This window comes from Mastigoproctus giganteus, chromosome 7 (genome assembly GCF_048544385.1).
Source record: "Mastigoproctus giganteus isolate SK-2022 chromosome 7, ASM4854438v1, whole genome shotgun sequence".
Lineage (NCBI taxonomy): Eukaryota > Metazoa > Arthropoda > Arachnida > Uropygi > Thelyphonidae > Mastigoproctus > Mastigoproctus giganteus.
Genome location: NC_143581.1, coordinates 191,400,371 through 191,422,352, shown reverse-complemented (window position 1 = coordinate 191,422,352; position 21,982 = coordinate 191,400,371). Strand labels below are relative to the sequence as shown.

At 37.9% G+C, this 21,982-nt stretch overlaps 1 protein-coding gene across 1 annotated transcript in view; it reads left to right on the top strand.

Moving 5' to 3' along the window:
• The window catches only part of LOC150083498 (putative G protein-coupled receptor CG31760), a 397,647-nt gene extending 375,907 nt beyond the window's left edge, over nt 1-21,740 (top strand). The window contains exons 13-15 of the mRNA XM_090377319.1: nt 1,089-1,194; nt 15,711-15,854; nt 20,947-21,740. Coding sequence (XP_090233445.1) covers nt 1,089-1,194; nt 15,711-15,854; nt 20,947-21,165 — 469 coding nt within the window. The 3' untranslated portion in view covers nt 21,166-21,740. The remainder of the gene's footprint in view (nt 1-1,088; nt 1,195-15,710; nt 15,855-20,946) is intronic.
• Nucleotides 21,741-21,982: the final 242 nt, after the last annotated feature.

Genomic DNA, 21,982 nt, shown 5'->3' with positions numbered 1-21,982 from the left:
CGATGATGTCTTCCAAGATGAAGATGCGCCGAGTCATCGGGCACTTGATGTGCAGGAATAGTTTGAGAAACAGAGTTCTGACTTCCAGCATATCGATTGGCCTCCGAACTTCCTCGATATCAATCCTCGATAGAGCACTTGTGGGACACTATGGAAAGGCATATGAAGCGTCTGGATACACCGATCACCTCCATACCTGCATTACTGACCGTATTACACACAGCTTGGTTGGCCATACCTCCCTGACGCTTCCGGCATCTTGTTGAAGCAATCCCACGTCGGATAGCTGCTGTACTGGGGGAAAAAGGACCTACGAAGATTAGGTAGGTGGTTATAATTCAGTGATCATTCAGTGTGTGTGTGTATATATATATATATATATATATATATATTTTTTTTTTTTTTTTTTCAGCTTTATTGAGTTGATTGCTTTAATAAGTGTTCATCCGTGAAAGAATATCCGGGTGTTACCTTTTATGCTAACCCTCTCCTCTCCGTTTCTTTTACTACCTAGAGCTGGTTTAATAAAACTGAATCCCATTTCCGTCAGTGAAACAACCGTAAAATCCTTTAACCCCACAATAATTTAATGGAGAAAATTCATTGCTTCTATCCAAGCCTATTTTCTGAATAATGCTTAATTGCCTGTATTTTTTTGAATGTTAAAACTCCTGTTTCGCTACGTGATAAAATCCCCTTTATTTACACAGTACTCCGACCCATTTCGTTTCAACTGCTTAAAATTCCTCTTGCCTTCGACAGTTGCGAATTTGACTAACATTTAGAACACTCCATTAAACAAATCTCGTTTGCTGTTGTTAGCGATGTACGAACGACTTACCGTATTTACATTGTACAGTACTCTAAAGTACCGTATTTATTCATGGTTAATTATTGCATTATACTGACATCACTCTGGTTGTCTACTCGTTTTGGAAGTGTTAAAATAGTCAATAAAACAAATTTCAGAAAAAGCAGATAGAAAAACATTGCATAATAAACCTATTTTTAATGAATTCCAAAAGCGTGATTTCTTTTGAAATTCAATTTTCTTCTTTCTTTTCATTTGGTGTCGTTTCTTTTTTTAGTCTTGTGATCCTTCCAAATGCAGTTCCCGATGTCAAATATCTGTTTGGATTCATCCGTACGCAGTTGAGTACAACAATAACAATCATTTTCATTTTTGGACCAAAGGTAAGTGAATTGAATTGCCATCTATAGATCAAATGACAAACTAAATTCTGGTTCTTTAAATTACAGTTTAGGTACATTAAATTATCCGCGCTGTTTATCCCGGTTAGGGATCAGCAACATGGATGGAACGCTTGTCGTTTCTCGAATTTTTACCAGCCGACTGGCCAGGCCTGACGCTCTTGGTTTTTATTTTGGTGTTTCCGTCATCCAATGTCAATGCAAACGTTCATCGTATTTAGTAGTCACGGGCTTGAACCCCGGTCCACTCAAAGAGGACGTGCTACTGCACTCTCGTTGTTTGAAAATAGGATTTATAAAAATAAATCGTAGCCTGTTGATTTATTATTATTATTATTATTATTATTATTATTATTAGCCATATGGCGCAAAGAAGCCTGAGGCTTATGCTGCAACAGCCAAAAAAAAAAAAAAAAAATTCCCGAGTTACCCCGAGAGACAGAGAGTGAGTCAGAAGTAAAAATGGAATCACCAAGAAAGAGAAGAATGATGATATCCAGCTCAGGCCCCTGGGTGTGCCAAGCCCATACTAACAACACGTGAGCCCCTGGGGTTTATGCACATTATTTCCTGAAACATCAACTTATTATTGACGACCCTTAGGAATATGATTTTACTTTAACTGAACTTCCCAAACAAAATCATAACTGGGAGAGATTACGAAAGCTCTCCTTAAAACAAAAAAAATAATAATAATAAATAAATGAAAAAAGGAAAATAAATTTTCTTTGAATTCAGGATTATGAGATATTGAATACATTTAATTTACGGACACAATATACTGCCACTTCATGATCTTCGCTGCCTCAACACAAAACTTAAAGCGCAAACCAACCTCCCAGAAATCTGGATTTTCATCCCGCCGATCACGTAATTCACACAGACAATATACACTGGTGTGCAAAACCTAAGGACAAACACTATTTCTAAAGGTTATAACCACAAAATCTTTACTTAAGGTACTCTTTACTGATGAGACTAGATTCAGTCTCAGCAGCGATTCTGGACGTCGGTAATCTGGCGAGAGATTGGCGCACGGTATTACCCCGCAAACATCACTGAAAGCGATCGATATGGCGGTGGAGATGTTCTCGTCTGGGGAGGCGTTATCTTGGATGGACGTACACAACTCGAGATACTGGAAAGCGATACTCTAACCGGTGCACGCTACTGTACTAAGGTAATCCTTCCCTATGTGCGTCTGTTCCGAGGTGCCATTGGTGCCGAGTTCGTGTTTATGGATGATAACGCCACATCCCATCGCACTGCAGCTGTTGATATGCTTTTGGAAAGTGAGGACTTTGTTCGTATGGACTGGCCTGCCCGTTCCATCGATCTAAATCCCATCAAAAACATATGGGACGCTCTGAGGAGACACCTAGGGACACGTCCACACCCACCAGAAAATGTTCACCAGCTGAAGATGGCACTGACAGAAGAATGGGCAATGTTACCACAAGAACTTATCAACAACATTGTTCTAAGTATGGACAGGCGGTGCAAAGCCTGCACTGACATTAGGGGTGGCTATAGCTTCTACTGTGGACCACCTCTTTCCTTTGTTCCATCTTTGGCAGTGATGCATCTGTATCATGGCAGCCAGTGCTATGTTGCCATTTTTGAATAAAGATCCTCTGTACCGTTTTGTTTCCGTTGTTGTGTTGGTACTGTTTCCTTAATCATTTCTGTACCTCATGAGGTTCCTCTGGTATGCTTTTCACATATCCAGGCCACTCCTATGAGAAGCTACAGGTGAAAACCTGGCCAGTCCTTAAATTTTGTACACCAGTGTATGTATGCCTCATCAGTCAACAGCATTAATACATTTTGAACTCTACTCCATTGCGAACAAAGGACATTCAGAATGTTTTTTGTTCGCAGAGTTTTTTTTTTAACAAGTCTTGCCCTCTGTAACAGCATCGCGAATTGAGAAGTCCGTGTTCAGATCCATTTGAGACGAGGAAATTCTTACATAAGGGGCCATAATTAGTAGCAAAATGATGCTAATAATTATGCCCCGAACGACAATAAAAAATAGCATATACTGTATTAAATTAATAAGGAACGGGAGGAAGAGTACACACCATGTCATCAATTCACCGACGTGAATGATTCGATGTTTCCTATTTTTTTTTTTTTTTTTTTTAAAGAGAAATAAGAATAGAAGAATATTTCGCGTTCCATTAAAAATGGTTAGCTTCAAGAGAAGTGAATGATTCCCTCAAACTCTTTGGCTTTAATACAAATAGCTGCTTAAAATGACAGAAACTGCTAATAAACACAAGTAAACACGCTGCTCAGGTGCATTCAGAGCATTTATTTATTATTTGATATTTTATATCTTCGATTGAGGCTACCATCAATAGTACTACTGTATTATACTGTTGGCCGAGCTCTGGTAGAGTGAGTACGATTTTCAGACTGTATAACATGCATATCAGGCCTTGAGCATACACATAATAAACGATAAAGATTATAAGGGGAATCGGAGAGCCAGCAGGGGCTCCTGGAGCAAGGTTCTCAGACTTTATCATTCCCATCAGCTCTTCCTCACAGGAGAAGGCCCGGGCTACAATTCCAGGCCCTCCGTAATGTCCTGGCCCAGAGAAGCTAATAACCAAAGTAGTCAATGGGATGGGATCCCCCCCTCCATCGACTGAGAACCCACAAACAACTAAAAATAACTAAATATATTTTATTTTATTAAATAAAATAAATCTCAATAAATAAATAAAATAATAATAATAAATAAATAAAATTAAAAAAAAAATTACAGTGACCTGCAGAACTCCCACTTCGTGTAGAAAAGGGGGAGGAGGGGGGAGAGAGAGACCGGAAAACGAGGTGTATTATTGTACCTTTCGACTATACCAACCCTTTCCAATTCGCAAGCAAGAAGATATAGGGAATGTGTTTATATCATCCACAGTCACAACGAACGAATCGGAAAATTAATTTAAACTTATATCTAGATCGTATGTATAGCTTAGCTTAATTTTCAGCACTCACCTCATAGTAATCCGCTTAGCTGGTGGAGAGTTTTACCACATACATAGTGGTTATAGGATTCTAATACTTTACAGGGATTATGGGTTTAAAATTAAGTTATGGGCTATAAAAAAATTTTTAAGAAAGGAAAGTGCACCTTCCATGGTTGCCTAATTAAATTAAATTAAATGAAGAGAAGAAAAAAAAGAATCCTATAACCACTATGTATGTGGTAAAACTCTCCACCAGCTAAGCGGATTACTATGAGGTGAGTGCTGAAAATTAAGCTAAGCTATACATACGATCTAGTTATTACATTACAGCACATAAGGACTCCTTAAAAAATCGAGTCAATTTAAACTTATATCTAATCCTTATTCATAAATACAACAATTTAACTTTTACTAAGCAACACAACGCGTACGCAAATTATAATACTGTATATTGTACTAAAAATAAGCTGATTATAAAAAAGTTGGTACCGTACGTTAAAATCAGTTTATTTAGAGTAATGCATATTTTGTATTATGCTAAAATTAAGCGTGACATTGCAACAAATGACGTATGGCGCATTGATACATCCAGTTTAAGACAAGTTGCCAACGACCACAATAATGTTAACGTCTTTACAACCCACCGTCACCTACAGAATTTTAAAATAAGATGAATCACACATTTGCCCGTTTCCATTACTGTCTTGAACGAAACCACTACTTCACCTTTAACAATTTCTTCAAATTCAGCGAATAGTTCTAATAAAAATTTATATCATATTTTTTAAAAAATGCATGCGGTGTGTAATTTATGGCATAAGACAAATAAAAAGCCTTACCTTTGTGCAAGAAATATCTTCTAATATTCGGCATTTTTTTTTTTTTGATTTTCGAAATTTCATCAACATCACATTTCATCAACCGTACATCACATTTTCCTTGAAATAAGGTTACTTACCGAAGTTTAGAACACAGTACTTCCAAATATGTAGTTAGCTAGAAGGCTATTTATAAGATAAAAATACTATCCAGGCAATAACTAACTTAAAAACTTATTTCACAGCTAAATTGCGATACCACCATTGCTAAAATAAAAAAAATAATAAAAATAAAAAAAATCACAAAAGAAAAAACAGAACAGCCGACAACCATAGTTCGTCGTTGAAATACTGTATAACCAAAATTAAAGCGCACCTAATCGATTCAACATTAGGGGTAAAAAGATAAAAACTCGACTCATTTTCTCTCATAAAGAGCTAAATCGTAAAATACACTGCTCGATAAAATTAACAGAAAAGTTGTTGTTGTAAGGTTTTAGGCGCATCAGCGACTAAGGCCATATTGCTCCGTGTACAGTATCTGTAAATTGCGTGTTCTAGGGTGGATTTTCTGTTTGCTGAGCGAAAAACCGGAGTTTCTGGGAGAAAAGACCATGCTACTCTCGCCTGAGACGACTAACTCAGTCACGTTGTGAAAAAGGCCTTAAAATTCCTCACGTCATCGAGAGGACTCAAACTCAGGTCTTTTCCACCCGGTGTAGGGAGGACGGCGATTCTACCAACTGTGCAACCCACGAGGGCAATAGAACACGTAGAAAATGTGGTGTAATTCGTCCAGCTTGCGATGAAGCAGGACAAAATTTAGTATGATGGTGTACCATAGAATGAGGAGACAGCGAGAAAACTTCGGACAGGTATAAAGAACATTTATAGGGGTAGTATAAAAGTTACGAACATATTACGCAAGTCGATACAAGATGCTCAAAAATATGGTCAGTTGACATCAGTACTGCGTATGATCTCCTCCAACGGCTAAACAGGCTTGACAGCGGTGAACCATACTCGATACAAGGGTGTCTATAAGATTCTGTGCAAACAAATCCCATTCTGCCACCACCGAGACCTTAGCTCACCAAGTGACCTAGGAGTTGGGAGTTGGAAGTCGACGTGCAATGTGTCCCACACGTGTGTTCGATCGGATTTAAGTCTTCGGATCGTGCTGTCCACAGCAGTCGTTAGATATCTTCAGTTTCGGGATATACCTCCATCACTTGAGCTCTATGTCTGGTGGCAGTGTCGTGCATGAAAAGAAAATCTGGGACACTCGCACCCCCAAAAAGTCGTACATAGGGTTCGAGGATATGTTCTCGGTACCTCTGCGCAGTCACGATAACCCTATCAAAAACACGAAGTGTCCCTTTCTAAAAGTTGAAGGGATGGTATCGCATTTCTCACTGTCTCTAGATGAAATAACGTCTACAATCTGTTTGTAGGCTAAAACGGGACTCATCAGAGAACAGAACTACACCCCCTTTGTCAGCGCTCCAAGTCACATGTTTATGACACCAGTTTCGACGAGTCTCTGTGATGGTTTAAGGGTTAATGGGATTTTTTTTTTTTTTTTGGTACTTTATTGCGGCCTCCAGGGTTTCCCCTATACGCCGAAAGGATTAATGGGATTTAAAGTTTAAAAGTATTTGTGTATTGTATGGCGGTCTCCACGGTTTCCCCTATAAGCCGCTCATGCATCTGACAAAGACATTGGGGGCCTCCATAGCCAGGTGGGCAGGATTAGCAGTGCGTAGCATATGCTTCTTGATTAGACCGGGGTTCAAGCCCGTGACCACCAAATACGGAGGATGCGGAAAAGTCAGGGAATGACCACCGCATATCCCAGGAGCAATATGGCCTTAGTTGCTAATGCTCCTAAAAACCAAAACAACAACAAGACACAGCGCCAATGCTGGCAAGTGTGTATGTGTAGGTATGTAAAGTGTATGTGTGGGTTATGTTGAATGTTGAGTACCGGCGCCTGGAATTTCGCAGAGAGTGGCAGAGGACACCTGGTCTCCTGACTCCCATCCCAAGCCACGTGGAAGCAGCCAGGATCAACCAAAAAAAGAAAACATTAGACTCTTACTGGCGCTATTAGGCAAGCCTGGAAGTCTCAAGGAAAGGAAATGGGATTTAGAGGGCCTAGTATGGGAAATAGAGGGAAGGAAAAAGTGGATAGAAAGCAAGGGGAAGAAAGAAAAGACATCCCCTGAGTAAGAAAAGAGAAGTGCGAAAAAGGTTATAGGAAAAGAAACATAGTGGATCAATTTTAACACACCCTTAAACACCTAAAATCGTTAACACTAAAACTATAATGTTTTATGGTGCAGAGCTAGCAAAATAGCTATTTACATATATACATTACACAATTATTCTAGTCTGCCAACTGTAGACAGAATCAGAGAAATTCTTTTATCTCAATTTTAGACCACAAGAATTACAACACAAACTCTTGTAAACATAAAACATGGTTCACAATCAAAACATAGCTGAGAAGTATGAATCCAAGCAAGCCCAATGCATATGGGTATTCAATCCACACAGTTCCCGATCAGTTGAACACTAAAAACGTCCATACATTTGATAGAATTTGCCTACCACCAGAATAAGCTATTATATTAGGTCACAAGTTATACTTTACAGAAGACCAATTTTCTAAAAGCTCCATAGACTAACAAAACCTCAACATCGATTATAAAACCTATTCTTCTACGGTAAACAATCCAGGTGCAGCACAAGCACCCATAATGAAGCAGAAGAGATTGACAGTTTATTTACAAGTCTAAATTAGACATCATCAACGTTAGTCTGTCTACCATTATCCAGCAAGCAAAATATTCATTAAGAACTGTACTATGTCTCAGGTTACAATTACCTAAGTTACAGTTTTTTTTTTTTTTTTTTTTAACTTCCTCAACCCGAACGACCATCAACCAGTCTAACAATCACAATACCCCATTTAGGCATGATAAAACAGCTGTCACATCATTATCCAACTGCAAACAATTTACCAGTATTCAATCAATCTCAGTTGATAGGATTGTTAAGACAACATTCAATACAACCCATTTCTATTGTCCTATGAAATATCCAGTTCTTGTTACATTACCGAATCACCTACATTAATAATCAGTGCAACAGTCTCACTAGGAGCCTTTGACCCTACAGTCTCCAGCTCAGATACAAACATAAAGATCTGCAATTTAACAATTCTATAATTTAAAGAACATAATTTATGCCCAATCAACAAGGCCAATGGTGTTTCAATTGAGCAACAAACACTAGCTCAAAAACTCCCATTCTGACTCAATTTGTCAGGTACTGTAATTCAGAAAAACTCCAATCTCCAAGCAATCCATCACAAGAATTTTCCTTGTAATTTTCAACAAGTATAATGCCTTGGATTATAAGGACTTCTGTACATATTTATATTTACTACATGTTTTGATGTAGTAAAACAAAACTGAACACTATTCAGCATTAAATTTACTTACTTAAGTTAACCATTTTGCATCTAATCATTATCATAAATTCACTTTCTTCCTCTAAACAATTTATCTGCAAAATCCGAAAAAGCATAATTTTCCTTGAAACTAAGAAACTGAGGCAAATCATCCTCGTTGAACACATTTGTAAGGAGTGGGAGACTATTTCGTAAATCTAAATACAAATAACATTCAAATATTAAATGGACAACAGTCTCCTGAGCCCCAAATTTACATAAGGGTGTGGCAGCCAACCCAAACTTGTATAGCTTGGAGTTAAGGCTACCATGACCAGTCAGTAAAAAAGACACATTCATACTTGAGTGAAACCAAGCAATTTGCTGTTTAGTATACTCCATCACATTTGGGATAAATTTATTAATTACTCTACCTTGTTCAGTAGTTGACCAGACCAGTAATTTATAAACTCTGATCTTATTCTAAGATTGTCCTCCTTCATTAGTGTGTCCAAATCAATAGAGAAATTCTCGAATCTAGCTGGCAAGGCTTTCTGCCTGAAATACTGAAGATGGTGATACATCACTTCATAATTTATTGGTAGCTATCCATTTACAACTTGGAGGGCTAAAGTGGAGACGTTTCTACAATTTCTAGATATAGTAAGCAGAAAAAAGCGTTGTGCTTGTATTATATATTTTTTGACTTGACAATTTGTGATATGATAGCCCCACACACCTGCAGCATAACATATTATCGGAGTAAAGATACATTTATAATAAAGCTTTAAAGTAGCAGACTTAACACCCCAGACACATTTTGAAATTCTAATTATTTTCCCTGTAAGTGCCTTAATTTTTTGAAGCAAATATTTAGCATGAATAATGAAACTGAAGCGGTCATCCATCATAATCCCTAAATATTTATAAGATCTTACAATTTGAATAGTATTGTCATTGAGTCTAATATTTGGCAGTCTGTTCAAGTTTAAATAGCCCTTCAGAAACATCTGTTTTGTATTAGATGTCAAAATTTGTAGCTTATGAGTTTTGGACCAACAATTTAAATCACTTAGTATGGCATTAGCTCTCATTTCTAACTCAGGTCTAGATTCTCCAAATACTAAGACCACAAGGTCGTCAGCATACGCTATTTTCAAGACCTTCTCGTTCTCAACAGCGAGTCACCCATCAAGGACCACGTTCCAACAAATTGGACCAAGTACGGATCCTTGAGGGCAGCCCCTAGTAACAGGTCTACTTACAGAGCAATAGCCCGATGAGACTAAAAGATGTCTATCATTAAAGTAGTCAGATGTAAGCCTATAGATAGGAGCAGAGACCCCTGCCGCCAGGACATTCTGCCACCATAAGGTGTCAAAGGCCCCTTTGAAGTCCACGAAGAGGCCGAGGATATACTTTTATTCCGTAGATGAAACAGAATCGATCACGTGTCTGATAGCATCAACCGTGCATTTACCCTTGCTAAAACCATACTGGGATTGTACCTACAAATTTTTATCTTAATCATACACCAAAAAATTTGCCTATGATTAACTTCTTAAACACCTTGCCCAACATAGGCAAGAGGGCAATTGGCAGATAGGACGATGCATCATTAATTGAACACCTATTCGAATGCTTAAGCAATATTTTGAGATTGGCCCGTTTCCAAATACTAGGGAAAGAACCATCCTTTAGACAAGAATTAAGTAAGTTTAAAATGAGCAGTGAACATACGTGCCAAATTCTTTTAAAAATCCCCAACCTCGAGAAGATCCAATCCGGAGCATTTCCCATCCCGCATTGAATCAGTAACCCGTGCAGTTTCCTCATAAGTAAAAGGCTCTTCAACTGCTAGACCAGAATAAGTCAAGTGTTCAATCCTCATATCTGTTTGTTGTGTAGATTCCGGAAATGCATCGCATATTTCCCTTATAAGATTTTAGACATCTTCCGCTTGGGACTGTGCCGGCAATAGGGCAAGACTATTTAAAATCTCAGGTGTTATTTTCTCTCTCAGGTTCCTATCAATTTTTTTCCATGTTATGCCCTGAGTATTATACCTGGGGAAATCATGTGATCCAAAATCAGGGGAATTAGTTTCAATGTTGACGTTAAAAGTTATAACATTATGGTCGCTTGACAGCCAGGAGGTATGTACCCTTCAAAAGGCACTACTCGAAACTGTAATATCAATGTACGATTGTCCATTAGCTGTAACAAAGGTTGTTGGGTGTCCTGCCGTATGGGATTCCAATTCAAATTATTATATTAGGGCCACCCGTAATCTCTTATGTATACCCATATATGTATTATGACTGTAAATTGCGTGTGTTCTCTGGTCGATTTGCCTGTTTTGCTGGACGAAAAAAAAAAACAGTTTCCGTGTGGGGGGGGGGAAACCTTGCTATCTACGCCTGAGACCGACTAACTCAGCTACGGAGTGAAAAAAGCCCACTAAAGTTCCTCGCATCATCGACGGGATTCGAACCTGGGCCTTTTCCACCCGGTGTGAGGACAGTGACAATACCACTGTGCTACACGCTCAGACACGGTATGGGATACAAATCACTGGCTTCCGTGCGCAGAGTCCACTTGAATTGAGTCTTCTTAACACAGCCTGGTTGGAAATGTTTTCATCTGTGGCCGCAGCAATCACAAGAGACAATTGATGACAGAACATCGTAGGGTTCCGTCTTCCTATTAGAGCCAGATAGCTGTCTGTTCTGGTTGACGTACCCCTCGGGCGACCTTGGCCAGCTCTTCTTATAATAGTTCCTGTCTCTCTCAAGGATTCATCTAAACGACGATGACTTGCCATCCTGAGTACTGGAAATGTGCTAACCCACTAAGCGAGCCAAAAACGGGAATGAAGTGAGGTGATCGCAACCCATGAACAATCTGTATAATGTGCGACTCTGTAAGGTGGCTCCGTGTATCCAATAGATCGGTTTCTATTGGATACTCGAAATTTGCATGCCAGGATGCCAATTATATCAAATATTCGACTTCGGCGACAATGTTCACAATAAAATATTTATGAAAAACATTTCGTTCTGTTAATTTTGTCGAGCAGTGTAATCATTAATACGCGTTCATTTCATTTATCAAACTTCTAGGTTTCTTTTTAATAAAAAAAAAAAAAAAAAAATATATATATGAAAACTAGATATTATAGAGAACAGCGGTGAAAATTACAGAAAACTTATTTTTAAAAAAATTGCCTCTCCATTTGTACACTTTAGTGCACCAAAAACTAATTAAAAATTATAATAATTATGAGTAACAATATTCCACAGAAAATAATATTAGAAAACTGTTCTAATATTATTTCATTTAATAGAGCCACTGGCGATAAAATTAATTATTGGTCGACTATTTTTTGATGTAATAGAACAAAGCCTTGAAGTAGACAATTAGATATATTCTCTAGCTTCTCTGGTGCTGCCGAGTTAACCTGAGGTGGAGAATATTGCTCCCATCTTACACTATTTTACCAGAAGTCATAATATACTTGACGATATAAACAAAATACGCATTTATTCAAATAAATTAATTAACTTGCTGATCTTCTTTGGCTATAATGACTGCCTCGATGCGTAATAGAAGACATGTTATTAATTTCTGGTAGAAAGCTGATAGTAATGCGCTCCACTCTTCAAAAGAAGGAAGAATTAATTGGGCAAGTTTAGTATGAATTGAGTCATTTATTTAGAAGGTATTCTACTGGTTAGAGAGCATAATTTAGAGCATTATATTGGCAAGATTTGACAGATGTTATACAGTTAAAGGATTGGAATTTATATTAGAAATATATCGGTTGTAATGATAACTGCGTTCATTAAGTTATAGGTATTGTGATATAGGGATCACTTTAATAATAGATATTAATGTTACTGGTACGATTTCAGTGACCAACATTTGGTTGAGTTGAGTTTAGCAACATTAAGTGGAAGGTTGTAATGAAGGTACAGGAGAATTTTGAGAATACGAATTGTGTATACATTTGATTAATCAGAGTTGTATTGCTAGTATTAATTGAGAGAATTTTAAATAAATGAAGGAGAGCGAAAATACAACGGATTGGAAATTAAATGAAAAAGGAAAGTGACCATTTATTAGTAATGGTTCCCTTTTATGTGAACAAATATAAATATGTTTTGTTATTCTACTTTAAATTCCAGCCTCAATTGCTCATGAGATATAAAGCAGTTCTGCCAAATATACATATCTGTAAAAAAAAAAAAAAGAAGAAAAAAAAAAAGACATTCTCTTGGATCTTCTGTTCAAATTTAGAATTAACATAGCAGTCAGGTGATAACATAGCAGTCAGGTAATTGACCTTAGCGCTTCGAAAGGAGCTGTTGTCTCAAAGTTGACAACTGTCAGAGAACGATACTGTAAAGAATGATAAAGGATGTAGAACAAACTAAAGAAAAGGATAATAAATGGAAAGGTAATGAAAGAATATATAATACAAATATAAATAAATAGAGGTACAATAAAGATTTTAAATTATACCATCCACAAAAGAACGCTTTTTGACATAGTGTCGTGTTGGAAGGTGTTGCCTGCTTCCATAAAATTGTCACAATACAGAGTTCGCAAATTCTCGAACATCAATATAGGACACAGCATTCATTGTTCCAAGCACTACGATCAGTGTATCTGCGACTAGTCCACACCACCAGAAACATCCCCAAACCATGATACCTCCTCCGCACAACTTCATAGTTGGGACAACACGCTCATATAATAGAATTTCTCTCTCTCAAACCCAAACACATCAATCGGACTAGAAGAGCGTATAGATTTTCACTGATATACACACACACAGTTCAGGTTCGTCGTGCGTTACACCATGCCAATCGATGATGTGCATTTGGTTTTGTTGTCGAAAGTTTGCAGGCAACAGAGCTCTTCGGCGAAAATTTATGGCATGCAGCGGATCTACATATCGTGGAAACATGTGTTGCTTGTGGTCCCCTCGCAGCTCCAAACTCAGATAACCTGTTCTTTTCTTGACTCATGGTTACCTATGAACTTCCATTTCTTTAGAACGCTGCCAAATGTCCATTTGGGAATATTTAATACCTGAGCAATATAGCATGCACAAGCATTTTCTCAGCATGGCATCCACCTATTATTCCTCTCTAAAGTTTTGCTAGCTCTTTCCATGCGGAAGGAGTTAACATTGTTCGGAGACCAAGTTTGAAATGCATTCTGGCCTAACCGCTGATCATCGTTATATGACAAAATATTTTGCATATTTTATCACACAAATTTCCTGCAATCAAAGGAGGGGCATCCCTGACTTTTGATAGGTCCAGATAGAGATGCTGGAGAGCAGAGCTATCTCAGCAACTGCTCACAACTTTCCAACAGCTTAAGAACTGAGAAAGCATCACTCTCTTGTATTACTTCTTAGGACAATAGCTGACGGTATTATGGAAAACTGTCAAATATGCTAAAAAAAAAAACAACTTTCTCTTTGAAAAATTGGCGGAATTAGCAAAGTAAAGTTTGTGTGACTCCAAAACGGAACACCACACACGTGTTCGGTATTAGAGGAGCACTAAAACTATTTCGTTCATTCGCTTTCAGTACAAAAATTAATGTACTGATTTAAATTAATGCAATTAATTTGAATTAATTGCATCACAGAAATTTGTATTAGCATAGATGTTTCGAGCCTATTTTCTTCTTATTTTGAAGTGCATCAAAATATAGATAAGTGCTAATTTTTTGAGAGAGCGTCAGTTGAAAAGCAGTGCTGTAGGATGTCTAAAACATTGAGGAGGTGTCTAACATAGCATTATCCGATCTTAATTCTACCAGTCTAATTCGTTACAATAAAATATGTACAAGTTTTGGAGTTTATCACTAAGCGTGTGTTGGTTCTACCTCCCAAACAAGAAAGGCTTATAACACCCACTGCCCCCTAAGAAAAGAAAGTTTCGCCGTAATTGTAATTATATCACTCTTAATTTTACCGGTTTTTATTCAATTTCTGCGAATTTTTTTCAGGTCAATATATCACAGAGGCAGTTCTCTCTTTTTCTGGATGCTAAACAGAAAACACATGAGAATTATTGACTGGTATCCAGGCAATATTTTTAACGTAATATACTGCATGAAAGGTAGCATTCCAACCTAAATTTATCATCGATAAATTGCTTAGTGAAAGATATCTCATTCTTGTAACGTACTACTTTTTATCTCAAAGAGCTTATTTTCCGGTTTTCTGGTACACTTCTTTAACAAAGGTATATCTAGAAAAATATATTGCTATTTTTTTCTTTTTTCTTCCTAGATGAAATTTTTATCACTGAGCAGCTGAGATGACACAAAATTTTTGTTTCTTGTTAACAATATTGATGTTTTTGTCATTTCAATTTTTATCTATGCTTTCCTATTTTCTCTTCAATAACTGGGTGTATTTGTTTGACATGTCTTTCAATACTATCATATCGCATCCACTTCTTAAATATTATTCAAAATCACGCATTCTGTTGCTTATGTTTATCTTTCATTTATTTCCATATTCGTACTCTAGTACAATAACAATCTCGCTCTTCTGATGGTACGCACTTTCTCAATTTCAATTTAACCGAACTTCACACATATAATGATCGAATTACGCATTTTTTTTATACAAAGAAAGGCAGTACAGTACGTACATACTATTTCCTAGTGGAACGATATGACAACTTGTTTTCACTTTGGCTTTTTTTTCTCTCTCTCACTGGTTGTTAATGGCTTCTTTTCAAAATAGGCCACATTTTGATCATTCAAAATTATTAAAAACAAGATAATTAAAAATAAATTATTAGTTTTTTATTTTAAATTACTATCTTTTACTTAGCTTACTATTGTATGTAATTTGACCTCTCCTTTATACCATTTAAGTTTCGACGTTGTTGTTGTTGTTGTTGTTATTTGGTTTTTAGGAGCATTAGCAACTAAGGCCATATTGCTCCGGGATATGCGGTGGTCATTCCCTGATCTTTCCGCATCCTCCGTATTTGGTGGTGACGGGCTCGAACCCCGGTCTAATCAAGAAGCGCGTGCTACGCACTGCTGCTCCTTCCCACCTGGCTACGGAGGCGCCTAAGTTTCGACGTAGTTTTAAATAATTATTTGAATTTAAACTCCATGTAACTAAATTTTATATAATTTTACGCAATGTTATTTGTATTCTGAATTTCAAATTCTGAACAAAATATTTCTTTTTTTTAGTTTTATCGCGTAATCAAAGGACAAGGTGACACATGGGATAATCGAGCTCGAGCAAGAGGGGTCACGGCATCTTTTTCCCTGAATGGCGTTGGGTTGGTACACGAAGAAGCACCTGACCTCTATCAAGAAAATGAAGAACTTAAAGTAAGATGTAGAATAGTTTGCGATTAAAAATACTGTATTAACTTTTTTATGGAATAAACGTTAAACTCACTATGATAATAGGCCCACCATGAAACTGAAGAATATATGGAAAAGATAAGATAGTATTAACGGAGATTACCTGTAAGAAATGTAGCAGTATTTAGATAACTGAACTAATCGAGTTAAATGTACAAATTTTCTATGATACGCTAAAGCTAACAGTTTTGAAGGACGCAAACTCGAGTTTCCCAGAAAGAAAAACCGCGCAACTCTCGTCTTAGACCGACTAATTCAACCACAGTTGGACCACAGGCGGTTTCAGGGTAGGGGCACGTTGCCAACCCCCCAGTCGTTTTTCAAAAAATATACACCAATCGTTTAAATTCCCTTTAGCTACAAAAAAAAATTTTTTTTTTTATTGTTAACATAGGATTTTATCTATTTTTGCGTTGTGGCTCAACTATTTGGCAACACTGATGCTAAAGTGATCACCATTTTAGTGCACAAAATGGTGTCCCCTCCTATCGTTTTTTTCTGAATCCGCCACTGGTTAAGACAGTAGGTCTAGGCGAGTGAAAACAGGCATAAAATTACTTCCGCCTTTAAGGATTCGAAATTTTCGATGTGGTGTGGAAGAACAGTGACCAGTGTGCTTTCCCCGAGGATACATAATACACAGAAATTCAAATTATTTTAAGCACCGGAGTTTGTCGCTTGTATCCATATCGTTGTCTGTAGTAGTGTGTCCACGGGCCAATTTGCATACTGTGAAGTCTAAACACTTCCTACCCCCACTTCCGCCTGAGATCGGCTAACTACAGCATAATCAACTGAAGAGGTCTTCAGAAGTTCCTGGTACACGGTTGTTAAAATTAAAGTATCCCTATGTAGAGGGCTCTTGAGCGAGTTCTAAGGCTCGTACTGAAGAGAAATTTGGACGACAGGTAAAATAAAGAATGCGCTCGCCATTTATTGGGAAAAAAAATTAGTTACAAAATTTGTCACTATATGGCGCTGTGGCAATACAAATCAATTTAACAGCGCTACAATTGTTCAATGTGTCCTCCATTTTGGTCAACAACAGTTTCCATTCGAATAACAGCATTTTCTACAGTCGAACGTAACATGTCAACTGGAATAGCCAGCACATGACGTAGAACCCTGTCCTTCACATCTGCCAGAGTTTAACATCCTTCCCGAAGCAACTGATTCTTCAAAAAAACACCACAACCAGAAATCGCATGGGGTGAGGTCCGGTGATCGGGGTGGCCAAGATGTCTGGAGACAACGGCTGATGACCCGTTCGTCTGTAAAGTGTTGACTTAGCAATCTTTTGACACAACGGTGGATGTGGGGTGGCGCACCACCTTGCATGAATATGGTGTCCTGAAGGCACCCACGTTGTTGCAACTCTGGTATTGCAAAATTTGCCCACATTTCATAATATCGCTGTCCAGTGATGGAACAGGTGCGGAGTCCAGTCGGTGTTACTTGTTCAAAAAAAAAAAAAAAAAAAAAAAAATTAAATAAATAAATAAATATGGCCCAATCATGAATGTGGCCGTAAATCCACACCACACTGTCACTTTTGGAGAATGCAACGGGACCTCTTAGATAACTCAAGGGTTTTCTGTTGTCCAAATGCTACAGTTGTGCGTATTCACTTGTCCACTTAAGCAGAAGTGGGCTTCATCATACCAATGGATGTTCCATGGCCAAATGATATCCACTGTCATTCGCGCCAGAAACTGAGGTGCGTATGTGAAACGAATATCTGCATCACCATGCTTTAGCTGCTGTAGCATGTGCATCTTGTAAGGATAATACTGCAACACCTGACGCATTACTAACCTTACAGTGGAATACGGTATGTCCACTTCACGAGAAACAGTTGGCATGCTTGCGCTACCACATGGAGATTGACTTGATAAATCCACGACAGCCAGAGCCACATCTTCAACACGAGAGGAGTCCACTTGTTTTCGACCTCTACCTGGTTGAGCACCAAGATGTCCTGTCGCTTCAAATTTCACAATCATTTTGCGGACAGCACAAACAGACATAGGTGCCTGATGCGCTTCTGACGCCGGAATTCTCTGATAGACGCAGCTGCATTGTTGCTGTTGTGAAAACCCCACAACCAACTAATAGCGCCTTTTCCTGCAATGTTGCTGACATTGCTGGTAGTGCAGGCAAACATCTACTGTATGATTTTGAAATCAAGCTGTATGATTTTGAAGAGACTGGTTTTCTTTTATACAGTACAGTAGAGCGGAGTAGTGCGCTGTGGCAATAAATCACGTTATTTGCATAATCGTAACTAAGATAGTTACGCGCCATACTGTGACAGCGCTATACAGTGACAAATTTTGTAACTAATTTTTTTTCCCCAACAAATGGCGAGCGCATTCTTTATTGTACCTTTTGTCCAAATTTCTCTTCAGTACGAGCCTTAGAACTCGCTCCAGAGTCCTCTACATAGGGATACTTTAATTTTAACGACCCTGTATATTGACGGGACTCGAAACCAGAACTCTCCAACCGCGTGACAAGCGACGAAGCCACTATACTGTTAGAGAGGACATCGACTAATGGACTATACTAGTCAGTAACGACTACTAAATGAACAATGGACACTCGGCGTCTGCCATTTAAATGTCTGCCGAAGTTTCTTTTAAATTCACACAATTAAGTATTTCCTTATTTTCGAGGTGTGGTTCCCCCCCCCCCGTAACCGCAAGGTTCAGTTCCCCCCCCCTGTAATCGCAAGGTTCAGTTCCCCCACCAACACCTCTATTCCTCTCCTTCCTTTGAAAATTCATCTTTTCCCGGTCGCTTGCTAGTTATCACCGGTTTCTAAAAAATGCCAACAATCTGTTTACAAAATTTACCTTTACCGGCTAAAATATATAAAGCTCTTTTCACTAAGGCTTTCATTGTAAAACGGCTAAAAGGATATATATTATTACGCTGACGGCAAAGGCTGTTCATCTCAAGGTGTTGCAAGTATTAGTTTTATTTACTTTCCGCACTGCTGCCTAAACTGTGTGTATGTACATCCATGAATCATGTTTATGACACCGTAAAACTAGTCTGGAGCATTAGGGAGGATTGGTAATCAATCATTTGGTCGGCACAGAGTTCCTTGCCATCGGCTTCTCTGTCTATCACTACACGTAGATAGACAGAGAACCTGCTTACTTAACCTGGTGATTACTAAGTTAGATACGAAGGTCAGGCGTAGGCGTCAGATGAAAGTTTGAGAGGGCGATATAAGTGTGCGTGAAATAGTATCTCAAAAAGAGTAGATCTTAAGCGTATAACACTTTGAATTTATTACCAATTTTATTAATGCCAATTTCGATGTTGCAATTTCTGTTGATTCCGATACTAATAATACAATTTTCGTGCCTTTTTATATTAAACAGATTAAGAACTCATAAAAAAAAACAAAAAAACTGTCATATTACGGCCATCCGAGTATGTCCATAAATTGCGTGTTCTCTGGCCGATTGGCTTGTTTTGTTGAACGAAAAATCCGAGTTTACAGGTAAAAAAAAAAAAAAAATTTCTATCCACTCCTAAGACCGACTAATTCAGCCATGGAGTGAAAAAAGTCCCCAAACAGTTCCTCGCATCACTGATGTGATTCGAACCAGAGCCTTTTCCATCCGTGGTGGGGAGGCCGGTGATTATAATCACTGTACTACCACAGTGCGGACGAACTCATAAAGAGCCCTCGCGAGTAGCATAGTGGTTATAATCACCATCCTCCCACACTCAGTGGAAAAGACCTGAATTTGAAACTTTAATGAGTGATCAGATCGGGAGAGCTGCATTAGACACAATATATTGACGCCTCACAGCCTTAGCTACTTTGGAGCTTAACACACACTTAAACTAATCTTTAAAAAAAAACAAAAAAAAAAAAAAACACTAATCTAACTAAATACAGAAAGCGAATGAAAATGAAACTGTGGAACCATTCTTTTGGAAGCAAGAGAACAGTACGTTTTCACACGAAAACGTAGTCTGGTCTTTTTATGCAAAGAGTTCTGCCACGTCAAGTAAGCTATTTTCATTTTGCCTTTTATTTTCGATCAGTTTATAAATTTACTGCTTAGTTCCTTTAGTTGTCACCACTTAGCACGACTAAATAAAACAGCAATAATTTCTAGAATTTAAGAATCGCACACATTTCTTCATTCAATTTCTGTTTGGAAAACTTTGGTTGTTCTAGTGACAAACTAACTTTTGGTCATTAAGACTTGGGGTTATGCTCTCATTAGAGGTGACACAATTATCGAAGAGTCTACCTAAATTGCTAATATTGCTTTAATATAAACAATATTATCAAAAAAAAAAAAGTGAGTCCGCAATTTGTCTAAAACTCGGAGAAACGTAGTAACCGCCGTTTCTAGACTTATTAGTCTCTCATCAAACTACGGAGGTCTCTTATTAGCGATCTAAAGCCAGCCATGAATAACCACAACTTAATCGCGGTCCACGATTAGATTTTAAAGGTTTCAGATGGCGCACAACATGCAAAAGGTATCCATTCTTGTTTTCGAAGTTACATAATCGTCTTTAGATATTTTTCATTTGGAAGCCCTTTCAATCATTTTTGTCCATAAAATGTCTTTCCGATTAGTTATGGTGAAGGGAAAATTTTACGGGAGGAGGCTCAGAAAAAGACTGAGAAAAACTATACTAGATGAATTATGAGATGGTGGATATAGGGAGATGAAGAGATCTGAGGGCAGGGAGATATGGAGAATTAGTTGAGTGTATGCTCGAACCTGCTCGTGGCAGAGCATTAATGATGTTGACGTAAAACAACGAATTTCCAATTTATAACAAATACATCGGTGGAGCATTATATTTTTATTTTATTTTTAATTTATACAAAATAGGTCAATAGGTCAGCTCCAGTTACAAAGCACAAATACAATAAGAGGTAAATATGTATAAAGTGAAGTCAGCTCTTAAGTCAAACTTCTTTTACTCTACCACTTTGTATACTAATTATTTAGAAAAAATCGGATTTAAAATTTATAAATAAACGTGCATCTTTTTTCTCTTTTTTATCCAGGAGGAAATCCAGAAGTTGGCTGCCCAAATCGAGTTCATGAAGATAGTTCATATGGAGATAAACAATCGTCACCTCAAGCCAAAGCATGGAGGTTTCTTCAACCAGACCAATACCACCCAGAGTCCTATAGTGAAAAACATGTACATGAAATTTGAAAGCACTGACTCACCAGGTTCGAGAATATCTCCAGCTGCCGAACTGGTCAGTGAACGCGTGTGAAGCATTTTAGAATTTATTGTGATGATGACGTTTACAAAAGCCAAATGAGCCTAAGATCTAAACCAAACATTGACAATTTATATTCTCACGAAGCTCCACTTTTAACAGAGCCTTGATGTAATCCGTGATGTGGACTTGCTGCATTCTTGCCGAGACCTCTCTAGGCCACTTGCGGATTTCGCATCCAACGTTTACTAACAAGAAAACTCATCAGATTCCGCCTCCTCACTAATTCTGTAACGAAAGATCTTCCATTTCTTCAATCATTACAGCTTCGGATAGGTCTTAGTCAAAGTTGCTGGTCAACAGCAATATCACGCTATTCATAAGTTGTGGCCAATGTCATGTCAAATCGACTGTGCTGTCTCCTCTTGGTGGAAATGTGAAAATTTCCCCGCGTTTTAATGTAGATCAAGTGGAACGTTAAGGTCGTTTTACGGTGATCAAGACAAATATAAAAAAATATATTTTCGTTGTGCAGGAATGTAGGCCTTGTGTGATGTTCGAATCCCCCCCTTCCATGGTGTAATTACTCACTGGATAATATGTAACAGATATTTAAGTTGTTTTATATACGTGTTGATCTGGTTCATTTATTTTACTCACACATAGTTTCCAAATATACCACGACAGATTTCTGAATAGGAGGTAAATAATACACATGTAATGTTATGCTTGCAGAATTGGTTCTTGGTGGAGCGATGGGTGCAACTCAAACGAGCTCTCCAAATTTAAAAGGGTTCAAAATTCCAACAAAGGACCCTCAGTCCCGGCAAGGAGATCGGATGGAAAAACGTTTAATTCTTGTACTCGGAAC